Genomic DNA, 18,511 nt, shown 5'->3' with positions numbered 1-18,511 from the left:
AATGCACTACACATAATTCCTTTATGAGTGACAATTTTGTGACAATGAACAGTATATACAGTGAGCACATGTAAGACAAGATATTGTTATGAAAAATAGGTCAAATTCATAGGATATTTTTTAAATAAATAAACCAAAGTGCAACAATGGCTGCCTGTGTGACAGCTCTTTCGCACCCTCAATCCAATATATGAAGAACATAAATTATCAAAAACAGATGGTCGAGGCACTATATTGCTTTATTTTTCCGAAAGCTTCTGACCACAACAGCTGATTAGCCACTTCCCTCATCCCTCTCTCGTCCTCTTTGTGAGCTGTGGTTTCAGCGTATCGACCCCTCCCATTCATTGAGAGCACCATCAACTTCACTGTCTAATGGCCAATAAGGAAACTAAACCAAAGTATCTTTAATACTGACATAAAAGCTATTTAACAATTTTGCTGAAAGTGACTTACAGCTAATCACTTGAGGAGGGATTTAGGTCGGGTGAGTATCAGTGGAGAGACTGAGGGTAAGGGTGACATACTTTCATGTATTTGGTGTAAAGTTTTGAATCATTTATAAAAGATGGATCTTAATCCAATAATAGAGAAGACGAAAGGCATGGTGTAGTGCTACAGAGACTACAAAGAGCCAACTAGTGCGATGCCAGATTTAACAGAGTGCACCTGTATGTCTGGATGTGTGTGGGATTTTGTGGATATGTTTCAGAAAAGGCAAGAGTGGGAGTACTACATCTAGCCAGCAGAGTCAGTCTCCAAAGCAGGGATGTGAGTGGACAGCAGTGGGAGATATCTCAATAACTATACTGACATTCTGGTTTTAATGAGTCAGTTCACCCAATTTCATACAATTTAATTATATAAAATTGGTTTCATAAGCCCAGAGTTTTAGATATCCGTGTCAAAACTAAGAAATCTCTGAGACATTTCAGAGATGTCATTATAATATGTGGCCATTAAACTGCATGGGTGCATACCAGAATAGGTTTTTGTAATTTGGGTGAAGTTATTTAGCTTTTTAATTCAAGCATGAGTCACCACCTAAAAGCACTAAAGAATGCATAGGGTCAGTAGTGCCATGTTGCTGTCGTACAGTATGAACAGTGTTTGGGCTCCAGGTGGCTGCTCAGCAGTCAGTCCTGGGCCCTGCCTGGCTCCTACTTGGCTCCCATACTGGCCAGCAGCAGTCCAGACTACTCCTGGGGCCCTGGGGCTTTCATGGCCATGCTGGCCCCAACCATGGCAGGATAACTCCGGTTCCTCCTCATTCCGTCGGGCCCAAAAGGGGAGCCGGATCTGCGCAGCCCGCCCAGAGGCCCCAGTATGGGGCCGGGACTCATTGCTCTGCCCCCTTGAGCTCCAGCCACACCCAGCTGCTTCACCTTGTCCAGCAGGTTGAGGTTGTGGACGGTCACGCTAACGTCCGTCTGGCTTTCGCAATCCTTCCCTCTCTGCCTGCCCCTCATCCTCCCCGTCACCTCCTTCAGAATGGAGCGGGCCGGTTTGGAGGCCAGGAAGTTGTCGTACGAAGGGCTCTTAAAGTCGAAGCCTGCGGGCACCGGCCCAGCTGAAACTCCCTGTCCTGTAGGCGAGTTGGGAGGGGTAGAGGGGCGCAGAGGGTCGGGGTTGGGCACTCGGTTAGGGGTGATGGAGGTGCTGAATAAGACTCCTCCGTTGCCCTGGCCGTACTCCAGGCCCTGGCTCTGGTGATACATTGCTGCTGAGATCCCTCTCTCCTGGAGAAGGCGCACTAACCCCAGGGAAGTACTGGTGGTGCGTGTTGCATCTCTGCACAAACATGGGAAACAAGTGAGAGTCAATATCATACTGACTGGTATCTGCAAATAACTGAGTTAAAAAAAAAGTCATGTTGATCCTAGCAATGTGCTTTCTCCTGCCTATCAGCGCTTTCTATGAAGAACCCCTGAAACAAGTTAAACGTACTGGAAGAAAGCGACATGCCTTGCTTTTAAGGAACTAAGACAAATTCAGTGTGACAAACAGTGAATGTCTTTATAAAAGTGACTAAGTAGCAATCTGCTAACTCATTAACATAGAAACAAAGTTTTGGTTATCAGAGTAGCAAAAAGAAGAAGACAGAAAAGAAAACAGCTGAAAATGTCTAGGACCCTGCCTGAGGTTAGTTGAGGACTCAGACGGCCTGAGACCGAGCCTGCGGGGTGTGCAGGGTGTAGCAGCAGCAGGGGTACCCAACAGAGTGCTGGTCATCACGCAGGAGGACGACGCTGGGACTGGGTTCAGACTGAAAAGAAAGTGCACAAAGAGAATTTGAAACACCTAAAAGAATATACTTGCTGATTTTCAGGAACTTAAATTGCACTTTTATGCCATCCCATTATTATAAACTGACATTTGTTGTGCATGGGGGGCATGTATTATTTAGAACCTTCCTACTGTCTAGCAGGCAAGTGACTGAATATTGTTGACACGATCCAACCTCAGCGACTGTTGTTTGGATCGTATTTGTCCTGTGGGATTTAGTCAGATTCAGACTGAGTGCACAAGTAGCACTCTGCAGGGACATTATCACATTAAGCTGCATTATTTCTATAAAATGCATGTTTATATTTTAGTCTTATTACAATATATGCAATGTAATACAAAAGACATTTTAGTTGCTTTTTAAAATCATTCACCATTTCAAACAGAGGAGATTGTGCACATCCTCTGGAGGCAAACACACGACGATGAAAACACATATTTTCATTAGGACTTTTGCAATAAGGCATTTGTTTGAATACGGCTGCTTTTAGCAGAAAAGCAAAACTTTGCAGTAGTTGATTATGACAGAATTCTGGCACATTGAAGAGAAACTTTGAGAAACTCAAGGGGAAGGGCCACAACAAGTTGACTTTTAATCATACATTTTCAAGCTGCACCAGACTACTTTTGTTGGTTACCTTGGCGTGACCCGCGTCAGCTCATCAGTTGGGTGGAGGATGCGACAGGTCGTGAAGGTGTAGGTAGAGCTGGTGTGGGCCATGCATTTCCCTGGGTAATATGTAGCTGCAGGTCACGCAGACACAGACAGGTTACTCATTTAAAACACTGAAACACTGCACACGTTCCAAACAGGTTTCACAATATACATATATACAGTGTACAGTACGTGTATGTCCTCACCCAGGACGTCAGTGTTGCTGAGATGTGGCGTTGGGGATGGAGAGGGTGGAGAAGGTGGGGCGAGGCTGGATGGAGGCTGCCCGAGGTTGGTTTCACCCGTGCTGGAGGTGGAGGGCACGGCTGGGGAGGCAGAAGCAGAGGAGGTGGGCAGATTCTGGAAGTACTGCTCCCCCGGTTCATCCTCCTCAAAGCCACCCCATGGATATACCTGTAGACAACGCAGCACAAAGAGAAGAGTCCAAATCATTACAGACGCATACATGTGCACCGAGTACTACTATTACTCGTAGTATTATTAACAGTTATTAGGAGTAGGGTGAATAGTACTTTGCAAGTAATAAGTCAGACCATATAAACACACTACGTTTTTTTTATTTTATTCATCACTTCCCTCTAATTATCAAAATAAATTTGAATTATACAAAACCTATCCAAACAAATTTCCTGAATTGTTTTGGTCAAAATGTATTTTATTCAGCATTGTCTCTCTTCTCCCACTGAACTGTGAAGAAAAATAGCAGAACAGTAAAACGCAGAGTGGGTTTTAGTTCCGTCTGCAGTAAAAGAGGACTATAAATCCCTATTTTATTTGTGATATGAAAAGCTGTATAATTACAAGTGTAACTCATTACATTCTGTCATGGAGTGGTAAAACACTTTGTTTGCAGTCATCTGTTAATAACATGTTACGTACATACTGTAAACATACAGAGATGCATTTACAGACTCCGACATCTCACACACACACACACACACACACACACACACACACACACACACACACACACACACACACACACACACACACACACACACACACACACACACACACACACACACATACACACACACACACAGACCTGCTCCAGCTCTAGTTCCAGGGGTCTGTAGCCCTTGGGCACGACTCCCGGCCTGGCGTCCAGAATCACACCGAGGTGAGGCTGGGCTAACTGCTGCCAGTGATGCAGGGTGGCAGAGCCTGGTGGGGAGACATGAAGAGAACTGCAATGTACTCAATATCTTCAAACACATACACACACACACACACACACACACACACACACACACAAATAAACATGTAAGGGATTATTTATGACTCAATACTTAAATTGTGACTGCTTATATTATCGTCAGTCATTTAATGCTTTTGATATGTAGCTTTCCTTAAAAGACGTCTTAGCATTGCTCACAGCAGCTGGTAGTGTCCTATGGCTTCAGTCAAAAGGCTTAATAGACTTTCTGATGTTAATCTGTAAAAATCCTCCATCAACTATAATACACCGTAATTGGTTTTGTGATATTGGTGTAGGGACAAATTGACAAATATATGTATGTGTGTAGAGTCAAAATATGTATTTAATGCTAATAACTCCTTTTCTTATGTCTTATGTTTTAAGTATGTCTAATAAGCATTTCCATGAAAAAAACAAATGAGAAATGTTACAGAATAAGTGTTAAAGATCAGGATGACAAACAAAGATGGCAAGACTACTGAGACACTAAAAAGTGATGAAGAGCAGAGGAATAAGATTAAAATGAAATGGAGGAGCAATTAGAATGAGAAAAGGTTTTTATTAGTCAGCCAAATGAGATAGCAAGCAGTGACAGAATGAACAAACGAAGGAGGTTGTAAATAAACAATAAATGGTAAAGAAAGACATAAAGACAGAATAATACATCCATAGAAATGAGATAGTGTAAACACAAATAAACAGTGGAGGAAGAAGTGTTCAGATCCTTTACTTGTACCACACTGTACAAATACTCTGTTACAAGTAAAAGTCCTGCATTTAAAATGTTACTTAAGGTATGTAAGTATCATCAGATAAACGTACTTAAAGTACTAAAGTAAAAGTACTCAATGCAACAACAACAAAAAAACCTCAAAATTTAAAAACTGGAAACAATCAAAACAGCTCTGTCAATCAACTAAGTGTTTAATTGACTTTTAGGTCTAAATATTGTAGGGTATTTGATGATGGTATTTTGATTTAAAATAAAAAATCACATTTTATAAACTACGTGTGCATGTGTGCATGCACTACATGTGTTTTGTGTGCAAAAAAATCCTTATTTGTTAAGTAACTATAGCTGTCAGATGAATGTAGTGGAGTAAAAAGTAGATAGAGTAGAAGTAGAAAGTGGCATGAAAAGAAAACACTCAAGTAAAGTACAAGTACCTCAAATTTGTACTTAAGTACAGTACCTAAGTAAATGTACTTAGTTACATTCCACCACGGCAAATAAACTGTATGGCAAGGACAGCAGTGTTTTTAAATGAAGTATGAATTATCACCAGCAGAGGGCAGCACAGCCCAACAGCCACCACATTTAAGCTTAAATCAACACTAAATCACAATGGGAATAATCAAATGCTGCAGTGACTCTCTCTGGGTTCAAACTTATGCGTTACACTTGTGGCCAATCAGTGATGTCACATCAGGTGCTCTCCATCAGCTGTCAAAGTAAAAACACCAGCTGTGACATCATTAAAGGTTAAAGGAACACGCCGACATATTAGTATTTTAGCTTATTCACCGTAACCCCCAGAGTTAGACAAGTCCATACATACCCTTCTCATCTCTGTGCGTGTTGTAACTCTGTCTGACGCCCCCAGCGCTAGCTAAGACTAGCACAGATCCTGGAGGTAACCGGCTCCATCTAGCCTACTGCTCCCAATAAGTGACAAAATAACGCCAACATGTTCCTGTTTACATGTTGTGATTTGTATAGTCACAGGGTGTACAAATAACAAGGTCACATGAGACACAGCCATCTTCTAACCCATGTGTCAAACTCAAGGCCCGTGGGCCAAATCCGGCCCCTCGCTAATTCTGATCCGGCCCGCATATCAATCTAGGTTCACAATATATAGTTGTGCGCCAAACCAAAAACATGGGAAACTGTTTTTCAACTTGCAATTATGCGACACTCAAAGTGAAGTGAAGCAGAATTTGGTGAATTTGGCAAATTTGCCAACTTTGAGACTGAGGCTAACTTTACATATTCAGGCTGTGAAAGAGCTTGTTGTGAGTCTGCTGTGTGGTAGCATACTTAGAAAATATAATCATTGTTTTGCTTGATTTGCTAAATTCTAGGATGGCTTTGGAACTTTTTTGCTCACTTTTTCAGGGCTTTATGTGGACCAAACTGTAAGCGAGAAGACTATATGAGATGCAATAATTGAGTCAAAGATATTTTACTTTTTATAAAAGCATGTCAATAAACCGTGTTGTGATGTTGTGATTCTCTTTTTCCAGTGTGGGCCTCAGTAAAATTGAGTTTGACGCCCCTGTTCTAACCGTATATAAACTGGGAACTATATTCTCAGAAAGGCGAAGCACTGCTACTTTTGCTACTTGGGCGGAGTGATTTGCTCACAGCACCTGAAGCCCTGTGGTGAGGAGCAGAGAGTTTGCCTGGAGTTCGCTCAGAGTTGGAGTAATAGAGTCAATACAAATCATAACATGTAAACAGGAACATGATGGCGTTATTTTGTCACTGATTTGGTTACCTCCAGGATCTGGGCTAGGCTTATCTAGCGCTGGGAGCGTCAGACAGAGTTACAACACGCACGGAGATGAGAAGGGTATGTATGGACTTATCTAACTCTGGGGCTAAAGTCCCAATAAGTCGGCGTGTTCCTTTAAGTGTTACACTGGTCTTGGGCGGTGCTAAGCGCCGGACGGAGCCCCTCTGCTGCTGGAAAATAGCCTCGGGAAGGAACTTGCTTTAGTGGAACGTGTACGTTCAAAAGTTATTTTAGTCGTGCAACAGAAAACTCAGATTGGACAGATAGTCTAGTTAGCTGTCTGGATTGACCCTGCAGAGATCTGAGGAGCAGTTAACCATAGCCCTTACAAATCCACCGGAGTTTAGAATTCCAACACAAAGAAAGCAGAAGGTAAAGGACATCTGACCGAAAAGACGGTCATCCTGGCGAAATCTCCGGCGGCACTGGAGCAATCCCAGAAGTGGAACGTCGTAGATATAGACTAAGTGTTAACATGTACTGTATATCTCATTTTAAGTCGTATTTCCTTATCCCAGAGGGAGGTCAAAGAAGCAAATAATTTGGATGCATGGTATAAACCAATCACCATCCCCTCTTTCTTCCTCTGTTTAATCACACGTGTGTATCTGTCTAAAACCATCCTCTCGGCTGTGTGTCTTTGTAATAGCTGTGTGGAGATCCAAAACTGCCTGACTTGTGATGGTGCATCAGAGACCAGAAAGAGTTAAAGAGCATTAGTGACAGAGGCCTCTCTTTTCTCTCTTTCGCTCCCTTCATCTTCCTGCTCCCGGCTCGGTCTGTGGCCCACCTCCTTCCTCTCTCCCTCTCTATCCCAGCTTCTGTCTTCCTCGCCCATCCCCAACCTCTTTCCCTCTCCCCCTCCCTCCCCCAGCCCCGCTTGCTCCCTTTCTTTGTCCCGACCCCTCGGTGTCGGTCTCCTTCCCACTTCCTCCCCGCCTCGCAGCTCACCTCGCTCTCCCTTTCTCCCTCACCTTCAAGCGGTTTGACGATCTGGAGTTTGTCAGGGAGGTAGGGCCCTCGTGAGGCCCAAAGGTGGAGGTTCCCGAGGGACATGATGCTTTCCGAGGGAGTCATCTGGCCACACTCCTGGCCCAGGGCATCGTGTACCCCTCCATGTCCTACCCGTCTCCGTTCCCTCTCATCTTCAAAGAAGCGCCTCTCGCTCAGGTTGTTTTGTCGACGCAGAGACAGGCGGCGCAGGGCGAGACGCAGGTCCTCAGCTCCGCTGGCCTTCTTCTCTCGGCCCTCTGTGCTGCTGCCATGAAACAGAGGCCAATTTGTTGAAGACATGTTATACAAACTGTACCAATAACACTACAGGCTTAACTCAAAGAACAGTCCATTTAAAAAGGTACTACTTTACCTATTAATCTATGGCAGATGTCTAAAAACTGTCCTACTTAATTGCATAAGCCCACTCCGCCTCACCTATCCTGATTGGCAGCAGTCTCCATCAGTATGCTCTGCGTTCGGTTGTCAAGGGCAACACTGTCTCCGCTGATGTCCCCACCGTACATGCTGGAGTGAGGTGTGGTGAGGCCGCTGGACTGGGGCGACGTACGAGCGGACAGGGACTGGTTGGAGCCCGGGATGTTGGCGTTGGTTGGAGTCAGAGAACGCTGACGGACTGTCTGGTTGACATTCTTGACCGTCTCAAAAACGCGCTTCCGATGTATTCTGCACACAACCACACACAAGAGAATTAGCCAATGCAGCATGCAGTTACTGTAGTGTTTTATGTGTGCCATCTTAGCTTTTGACTCTTAGTACATACGTACTTCAGTTCCTCGCACTCGGGGTCATCCAGACTCAACTCCTTCCTCATCGTTCCCTCAATCTCAGCTGCCAGAGAATCCTGCAACACAAACACTCCTCGTGAAAGAACGGACGGCATGTACACACACCTAGAGAAGCACGCACACACACGCACACACACACACACACACACACACACACACACACACTCTCTCTCACCATGGGGTACAGTCCCAGAGGATGGCAGCGTCGAGGGGTTCCTGCAGGGAAGTTTCTGTTCCGCAGGTTCTTCAGCTCCTCCTGGGCTTCATGCAGCATCTCTATACACTCCAAATACTTCCCCTCCAACTCCTGGAGCTGTTGAATGTAGACATTAAAATTATGTTTTCGGAATTAAAGTCAAACTGTCTGGTATTAGCTTGGCAAGAAAGAAAATCGAGACAGAGCAGTGATGTGGAAGTTACCTCTGCTGTAAGCTGCCTCTGGGCGTCTTTAGCTGCCACCAGGTGTTGAGAAAGCTCCTCATTCTCCACCGCATACTAGAAAAACACACAGGTTTGAATTAGCTAAATAAGCAGAGCATGATAATGGTCACCTTTGAGGTGAAATGGTTCATGTGTCTGGCTGTGTGTCCTCACAGATTTGGCTTTCTTTTGCAGGTCTACTATCTGAGAGAGTAGGTGTGTGATCTCTTCTTGCTGGCGGGAAGCATCCTCAGTCTTACGAGCCAATTCCTCCGCTATGGTAGAGATTTGGAGACTGGACAACCCTGATAGGGCGGAAGGGAAAAGTTTACTGTAGGTGAGACTAAAAGGAGACATAGAGAAAACAAGCTACAAACACAGGGAAGCTTAATAAAACAGATAAATAAATGTCAGTGTGAGAAAAAAAAACTTACGGAGCTCTTTCACACAGTCATTGACAAGCTGCTGCTCCTTTTCTTCATAAGTTTCAGTCTCTGATTTCAGGTGGTGTGCCTGTGTAAATATATGCATAATGAATGTAAAAATATATACTCTATAATCCCAGAAATTCTTACATCGTGTGGGTGCGTGTGGAGATACCTCTGAGCGGAGGGAGAGGTTCTCCTCTTCCAGATCCTTGAGTTTCCTCTGGAGGGTGTCACTCAAAAAGCCTCCGGAAGCACTTTCCACTTTACTTTTCTTACCCCTTTGGGAAGATAAAGAGCGCTCTCTTATTTTAGAAGAATCGACTGTATTTTCAGCACTCTCCTTTTATTGATCTCTTTTACTTCCGCTTTTACATCTCTAAAATGTGCAAATTGTAAAGTATGTAATAAGTATTTACAGATCCAAGCAGTGGTATTAAGTAACAAAGAAGGGATGCTAACGTTGGGGAGGTGCTGGACTCGTCCTCGCTCTCCTCGGCTGCGTTGGTGTAAAACTGCAGCAACTCATCCTTCAGGTTCAGCTCATGGTGCAGCTGGGCCACCTGGAAGAGGACGGATAACGTTCAACACTCGTGTATATACACCTACATGCATAAAATGGAGAGTGTCAGAGCAAGGTGACTGCCCATGGACAAGTGCCCAATTGGGTGTTTGGTGCCTTGCTCAGGGGCAAGGGGGAACCCTAACCCCTAACCTTAACACCTCTCCAGCTACCAGTCCACACTTCCTTCTTGGTCCGTATGGGGACTTGAACCGGGGACCCTCTGGTTCCCAAGCCATGTCCCCACAGACTGAGCTACTGCAGCCCCCTACATACTGTACGCATGTATGTTGTGTGAATGGATTTTGGATCATATCTTAATCCATTGTAAAATCAGGTTTATCTTAATGCTTGACTTTACAACTAGTAAATATAGGTCCACTTCACTAGCTTTTATTAGGGGCTTCCAACTGTATGACATGGTCTTCATCAGGGGATGGATTTTGTTCACCTGTGATGGAGATAAAACTGTTGACATTGTTGATAATGATGAAGATCGTGATTCATTTGAAAGCCCCAGAAAAAAGCTACTAAGTGGAGCTTGAGCTTGAGTTAGTTAGTTATTTGAATGGGTGCATGAGCAGACCTCTTCTGTGATTTGTGCCACTTGCTCCTCCAGATAGTCATTCTGCTCAGTCAGAGTTCTGTTCTTCTTCAGAAGCGACTGGCCGATTCTTGCCGCCAACTCCATATCTCTCTCTTTCTATTGGGTGGAGGAGATAGATTGTAAGCATAGCATCAATACCCCCAGTATCCCACAATACAACATTGGTAAACTACATGTGTTCTTGTTGGTGTCCTGTTGGGGTGGAAGTTCAGCCACTGTTGGTTAATTTAGACCAACCGCTTTCTGTATTTTGCTGTTTATTTGATCACAGTTTTCCACAACTGTTCACACCACAAACACATTTCATTTGGGCAAATCTACAGTGAAACCTCCTCTCTGTTGCACGTTGTGATTTAACCTAATTAACAATATGTGTGCAGCTTTGAATCACACTCATGGAACGGAAAAAATAGGCCGTCTCACCTCCTCTAACAGACGGGTGACAGCATCGATGTCATTGTAGGTCTTCGTCATCTGGCCCACTCTGTCTGAACATAGCACTGTGGAGATAGAAAACACACAGAATGAGAGGAAGGCAGTGAGGATGTGCAGAGCTAAGTTCCATTTGAGAATCAGAACCCCTTTACTGGATGAAAGCAGTGGGACCTTTGTGTTGAAATCGACCGCTCACCTTGAGTCACTTCTGCTGTGATGCACGAACATGAACAATGGCATGCACAGCCACATTATGTAACAGAGAAAGTTTAAAAAGTCATCCTTTTGAAAATAAAATACTCATTACGGGGCTTCACAAACTTTTAATAAAGTATGTAATCCCTTTCTTAACCATATAAAAGAGAAAATCCAATTACCTGCTGTTCCCTAAAAAGGAAAAAGTCAGAATTAGCCAGGCTCGCTTAACATTGCTCTCTCTTCCCTGCACTTTTTTATTTTATTTAAACAGCAATACATATGCAATAGCCTTATTTTTTTTTCTACTTTTATTTTGGATTTTGTTTATTATTGCTATGTTCCTTTCTGTTTTTCTTGTCTTTTTTTCTTTTCTTTTTTTACATAAGGTCACTGAATATATCATACAGCATTGTATCACTTGTTTAAAATCACAATAAACAAAGAAGGTTGTGGAAGTGTCATGTTTAGGTTGTAATCCTTCCATCACCTTTGATATAATGTCAGCGTATGAGAGAGCAGGGCACAGGAGTTGTTTCCATGGCGCACAGCTCTGTTGCCCTAAGGTGAAAGCTTGTATTGACCTCAGAGCTCTAATCAATAACATGTTGTAACACAGTTATTGAATACCTCATGTTGAAACCTCCGTACTCCTGTTAGTATTGCAACCAAAAGATAATAACAATAATTGAATAGTTGTTTCTACTAACAATGTTTAAAATCTATGATCCACTCTGGCTCACACAGGCACTTGATGGGACTGTGGGGGATTTTTGTGTGCATGCGTGAGGGCTATGTCAAAACAGAGCAAATTCAAAGTCAGCAACTTCAGGAAATTCCTCTTAAAGAGAAAAACAAAATCAAAGACAAGCTCCAGCGTAGGTTAACCAAGAAACACACGAAACTGTTACAAAATCCAGATTTTTTTTAGAGATTCTGAAATAATGGCGTAATCTGTTGCAGTCATTAAACAAACTTTGATAGGGGAAATCTTGGGCTACAAAATTCAGCTTGACCTTCAGTCCCGGTGCACAAACATCAAATCAAAGTACTGGAAATGAAAAGAAATGTCACAGTTAAACTGATCAAATATTAAATCACATCAACCATGTCTTTATTTCCTTCGTTTTAGAAATGTCCTTTACCTTCCTTGTCCTCCTTACAGTACCAGTCATCCAGCTCACATTCATTCCTCGCTAATCGCTCCATCCCTCTCTTGCTGTCCATCTCTTCCCTGACCACCACGATGACCGACAAGCAGAAACCACAACCGGTCCAAACACTGATCCATTCCCTTCCTCTCTCCTACTCCTACTGCTCAGCTACCGTATAACAGGCTCAGAGACCGAAGGACTGTCCGGCCACATGGACACCCCCCAGTGAGTGAGTGCGAGGGAGGCGGAGAGATGAGAGAGAGTGTGTGCGCTCTGCTCTACACGCTACTGAGTTGAAATAGAAGTTGTATGATTGAGAGGATGCACGATGGAGGGAAGAGCCAATCAGAGATGGCGGACTGCAGTGCTAAGAGAACTCCCACATTTCTCTCCTATTTTCACCTTACTTTCATCCCCTTGCTTCCTCTCTCTTTTCTGCTCTGTGCAGGGCCGCTGAACATCTGTCTGCCTCCAGCGACTATTACTGATGCCTCCCTTCTACTGTATGCCTCCCTTCTCCATGGAAGACTACTACAAACTCCTTCAGAAGATTGCAGTTCTGGAAACCAGAGCACAGCGCCCTGAGATTTGTGATACAACCGGCTGGCCTGCATTATCATCCAGGCAGAGCGCCTCTTCAACCCCTGTAATTAGCAGGACACAGCCGTGGACAGCTGCAAAAGGGAAAATTAGCAACAAAATGCCTCCCCAACAACTGAGCGTGCAGGTGGATAACAGATTTGCTCCTCTGCTGCAGGACCCTGGACGTAACCTGGATTGCGTCTCATCTTCATACAGCAGGGTAAGGACTGAGAGCAATTCTAAAACTAAAAAGCCACAGGGAAAGCTAACGACTGGGCCCCAAACTCTGATTGTGGGTGACTGCTGTAAAAGATATAAAAAGCAGTAAAAACACCAAAATACTCTGTTTTCCCAAAGACATTGTGTCTGACTTGGCCCAAAGAATCCCAGATATCGTAGCAGCACACCCAATTGTGAAGAACATTATACTGCACATAGGGTCAAATGATGTTGTAAAGCAAGACTCTGAAGTGCTAAATCGTGACTTTATGGCTCTGCTGAACACAGTCAGCTCCATAAATGCGAAGGTGTTTATCAGTGGCCCTATTCTATAGGGAATTATACATCTGAGCATACAAATATGATATGCGGAGTTCCCCAAGGCTCAGTTCTGGGGCCTCTCCTGTTTAACATCTACATGCTTCCACTGGCTCAAATTATGGAAAACAATAAAATAAGCTACCATAGTTATATAACCTTATCACCAGGGGACTATAGTCCAATAGAACAACTGATTAAGTGCACTGAACAAATTACCGACTGGATGTGCCAGAATTTTCTTAAATTAAATGACGAAAAAACTGACGTGGTTATTTTTGGAGCAAATGAGGAACAATTAAAAGTCAGCACTCAGCATCAAACGACAATGTTAAAAACAACAGACAAAGCCAGAAATCTTGGTGTAGTCATGGACTCAGATCTGAATTTTAACAGCCACATTAAGACAATTACAAAGTCAGCCTATTACCACCTTAAAAATATATCAAGGTTAAAGGACTTATGTCTCAGCACGATTTGGAAAAACTTCTCCATGCTTTTATCTTCAATAGACTTGACTACTGCAACAGTGTCTTTACAGGTCTCCCTAAAAAATCAATCAGACAGCTGCAGCTGATCCAGAACGCTGCTGCCCAACATATTTTTATTTATTATTTTTTTTAATCATTTTTACCTGCACTTAAATGTTTTAATTTGTTTTTTTAATTGTTTTTAACTGCTCTTTAATGTTTTATGTAAAGCACTTTGAATTGCCCTGTTGCTGAAATGTGCTATACAAATAAAGCTGCCTTGCCTTGCCTACGGTTACTATGGAGACCCTCATCCGCCAACAAAACATCTGACACACACGCGGAGGCAAACACACTAACTCTCTACCATTGATCATGCTGCAATCAGAGGTCTAGGCACGCACAAACGCACACACGCACGCACACATGCACGCACACACGCGCGCACACACACACACACACACACACCAATAATCTTTCCTTTAAATAAATTCCTCACAATACAGTGTAATGCTCAAATTAAACTGTAATGTGTTTGGTAACTTTACAACAATGTTTGACATTAAAACAGGGAATGTTTAAAAATATATGTATAATATACATACAGTATATATATATATATATATATATATATATATATATATATATATATATATGGCAGGAAGAGGGCATAGATGACCTTTATTACCGGACAATGTATTGATTGTCCTGGGCCAACTAGCAGAATTAGTTTTTACAAGAATGAAATACAAAAGAAAAGGGAGATATGGCATTAACTAACATATGAGACGTCTAGCTACGTCTATGCAACTCAGTTCAAAGTAAAAAGTGTGTCTGTGTAACAGTGTAGCTTGGGCCTCTGTGGAAAGAAATAGCTATGATGACAAGCAATATGTTGTATAATATTACTACATATCACAAAATACTGAAAATTTAGTAATATTACAGTAATACTATGCACTAATACTATGCCCTAATAACCCTACCCTGACTCTAATTTACCCTAATGTACTGAATAGAGAATATGTCCTTACTTTCTTGGTTTAATATGAAATGTAGAAAAGAAAATGTGTTTCAACTATCGTAGATTATCTTTCCAAAAACCATTTGAAGGATTAAATGTAGCACGTACTCAGGTGGGTAAATCCTTCACATGTATTCGCACAAGTCCCAGAGATAAAACCCCACCAGTTTAACCCTCATTGTCCCTCTCCTTATGCATTTCTTTACTGCATTCCCACTTCCACTCTAAAACTAAAAGCTTCCTGCACGCTTCATCAGGAGTTTCGGCAGCACAAGAAATACGTTTGTAGATATAAATAATGAATAAAATCACGCTGTTGACTGTACTCCGGCCAGACTGTTAGAATAATGTCATTATCAAATGATAGACAGAGACCACTGAAGATATATTAAAGTTCATTTTACTTGAGAACCCGACAAGGAGGCAGTCTCCGTACTACAGAATAGTACAGACAAAGACCTAACGAAAAGCTCTCTACAGCTGCTTTTTGTAATAACAAGTCTAATGCAATAAATCAATCGATACAAGAGTTGGTGTCGTCAGTTGTTATGTGGTAAGAGACAATGACGTCTCCTTTATCTAGTCAGGGAGTGCCCGTTCCTTCCTCAGCATCACACCGTGCTCCAGACAAGGACACGCCATGGCTCCCGTGTTATCTTGTTTAGAGAATTCAGTATAATATTATTCTATGCAAACAGTTTAATAATAACAAGAGGGAAAGTATGTATCATAATTTCCCTAACACAGACTTACAGAAGTATTTGAGTGTCTCTTCGATCTGCTCGGTGGTCAGGTCAAGCTTGGCGTCCGGTGCGACGAGGGGAGTGTGCAGCCAGTCATCGTGGTCGTAGCCATAGACAGTGTCAGCCCGCAACCGGTACACCGGCAACTGCTCCTCTAGAAGACTGATGATCTCAAACTCTGGCAGGTCAGTGCTGTTGCACACATCTGAACATTACAGAGAGGAGAGGACAGTCAATATACTGCTGCCTGATGGTGCACTTTTTCTCAAAAATGGCCCATTGGATGCATTTCAACACAAACTAGTGTAGATCTAATCATTCTAAAGACATATCATTTTAAGGTTTTGGAACAACGTTATCAACTAATAGCCAGGTAAGTACTGTTTTAACACTTTATTTATTACTTATTACGTAATGCCTTTACTGGATTTAATCTTTAAAAATACTATGGTTCATGTGGACACATTGTTTATCTGATCACTTACTTTAGAGTTGATGTAAACATGTAATTTGGAATTATAAAAGTATTTATTTGGACCAATAACTGTTCTTAAGCCTGACTGACGGATATTTTACGTGTGATAGATGTAAGCAGTGGTGGTGCTGTAGATTTACTCAAGTGCTGTACTTAAGTACGGTTTTCAGGTACCTGTACCGAGTTTTTTTTCATTGTATGTTCCTTTTTTGGGCATTTTTTTGTGATAGGATGGCTTGGAAATGAAAGGGAGCAGCAAAGGGCCGCAGGTTGGAATTAAACTCGCAGCCGCTGTGGTGAGGACTGAGCCTCTGTACATGGGGCGTACGCTCTACCAAGGTGAGCTACCCAGGCACCCCTATTGTATGTTACCTTACATTTCTTCTACAGTACATGCAAAAGCAGTAACCTTATAATTTGAATACCCAATAGTATGTAAAGTTAGCTCCATCTTGACCAGCTATAACATTAAAATGCTACATGATTCAGTATTAAATATCCAACCAAATATAATAATATAACATTTACAGGGGGCATTTTTCTACATAATATGTACTTTTGTTACTTGGTCTCTGTGATACAATCTTTTCTTAATAAGAGTTTCCAAAAGTATGCAATTTAGGACATTATGTCTTTAAAGCAGCATTATTTTATAACACAGCTAATAAGAAAGAACAAATAAATTAATTTAAATAACATACACCACACAACAGAAAGTTATTAATACTTGCTAGAAGGAACACATCTTGCTGATGTCATGTGAAAACTATGTAGCTATATTTGGAGATCTTGATGTTTTGAGTTCAGTTAAAGATGCAATCCCTTTATGCTGCGACAAATGTCTTCCAAGCTTGAGTTAACCCTTCTACGACCCACTGGATATACTCCAGAATGCAAACGGAAAATCAAGGTTTTCTTAACACTAACATGCACGCACGAACACACATACCTGTGATGGTCTCAGCGTCCCTGCAGCTGGGCGGCGCCAGGTGTGTGTCAAGCTGGATGGACTCGCCCTCGCTCACATACTGCTCCTCGTGGGTGTGCCGCTGGTCAAGATCTGGGTCTGGGTCCGGGTCCAGGTCTGGGGCCGGGGGCGGGGAGGGGGCTGGGGAGGCCAGCTTGGCTTACCTCTCACTGGCGGAGAGAAACCGGGGCCATGGGCCTCTGGAGCTGGAGCTCCACTGGGTTAGCAGATCCACCGGAGGACACAGCAGGCACAGCAACCTGGAGAGGAGAGATGGGGAGGGGTAAGGAAGCAAGGAGGGATGGAGAGAAGCAGAGCCATATATACTAATCAATGCACCTCTCTCTTTCCCTCCAGAGTCTTTAACTTCAAGTGCTGAGTATGCACTGTGCTGCCTGCCAGCAAGCTAAACAAATCACAGCCTATTGCCTACAGACGCCACTCTTCATCTGTCGGGAAATGTAAGAAGGCACATGGGGGGGGGGGAGTAAGAACAACTCTTGATAATAGCATGATGAAATTAAAGTGTACTACTTAAATGATCAATGAACGGTAAAATGCATTCTCCTCTAGCGGGAATTCAGACAGCAGGTAAAACCACAGAGCAGTGGCTCCTGGGCTGCGAGGGGTTCTGTGTTTCAAGGCTACTTCAGCAGCGAGAATGCATGCCAACGTGGGTATTATGGGTATAACCTAACCAATAGCTGCAACCCCAACCTCCTGAACTCCCAGTGCCCCAGGGAGGCCCCCCTCACAGCACAGACTACTGAAGTAAGAGCAGAGTTTGATGCTGGGTCCCCTATCTGAAGTAGATACAGCAGCGCTCGTGTATAGTGACCTTGCAGCTCTCTGTCTTTATTCCGCAGGGCACACAGCAGGCTGCAGTCAGTAAACACACTGCAGATCTGGATCATGAAATTCACCTGTGTGTCTGATCAAACAGCCTGTGACGCGGCACACAGAGGAGAATATCAATAGAAACAGACAAGAGGTTTGTGTGCATATGCATAAGTGTCCCGTGTGTGCTCTGTAGCCCGTTGCATGAATGGTTGGTTGTGGTTGTCTCTGTACTCGCATAAGATAAAAGACAGCTGGTAATGGATGAGTGCATCTGACATCAAATGCTCCTACAACTGACAAGCACATGCATGACCATACCAACACATAAAGGTGAACAGACCCTTTTGCACACATATACTCTGTTTTCTGTGTAGCAGCAACCTTGGGATGTCTTTCCCATTGCGGCAGCTGTATTCACTCTCTGTTAGACTATAGTATGTTGGTGTAAATTTCTTTGGCATGTCAAACCCTTTTCAATGGGCAGTTCCACAATTACATAATGTGTGAATGAAAGATAATTCCAGGTTCAAACTGCCAACACAGCCACATGCACATTTGGGATTAAAAGTCACGCATTCTAACACTCCCAAATCA

The 18,511-nt window shown here is 43.0% G+C and overlaps 1 protein-coding gene across 1 annotated transcript; it reads right to left on the bottom strand.

Moving 5' to 3' along the window:
* Nucleotides 1–17,228, bottom strand: trak1b (trafficking protein, kinesin binding 1b). The gene is made up of 18 exons (XM_028597373.1): nt 17,060–17,228; nt 15,646–15,840; nt 10,919–10,995; nt 10,475–10,591; nt 9,789–9,889; nt 9,502–9,607; nt 9,336–9,414; nt 9,076–9,206; nt 8,902–8,976; nt 8,657–8,794; nt 8,461–8,537; nt 8,111–8,359; nt 7,654–7,934; nt 4,008–4,126; nt 3,148–3,355; nt 2,925–3,030; nt 2,138–2,266; nt 1–1,791 (listed from the first exon to the last, which is right to left on the bottom strand). The coding sequence occupies exons 3-18, from the start codon at nt 10,967–10,969 to the stop codon at nt 1,197–1,199; spliced, it is 2,562 nt and encodes an 853-aa protein (XP_028453174.1). The 5' UTR covers nt 10,970–10,995; nt 15,646–15,840; nt 17,060–17,228; the 3' UTR covers nt 1–1,196.
* Nucleotides 17,229–18,511: the final 1,283 nt, after the last annotated feature.

The sequence above is a fragment of the Perca flavescens genome, chromosome 14 (assembly GCF_004354835.1).
Source record: "Perca flavescens isolate YP-PL-M2 chromosome 14, PFLA_1.0, whole genome shotgun sequence".
In the NCBI taxonomy this organism is placed as follows: domain Eukaryota; kingdom Metazoa; phylum Chordata; class Actinopteri; order Perciformes; family Percidae; genus Perca; species Perca flavescens.
This window is presented reverse-complemented; position numbering and strand designations above follow the sequence as displayed.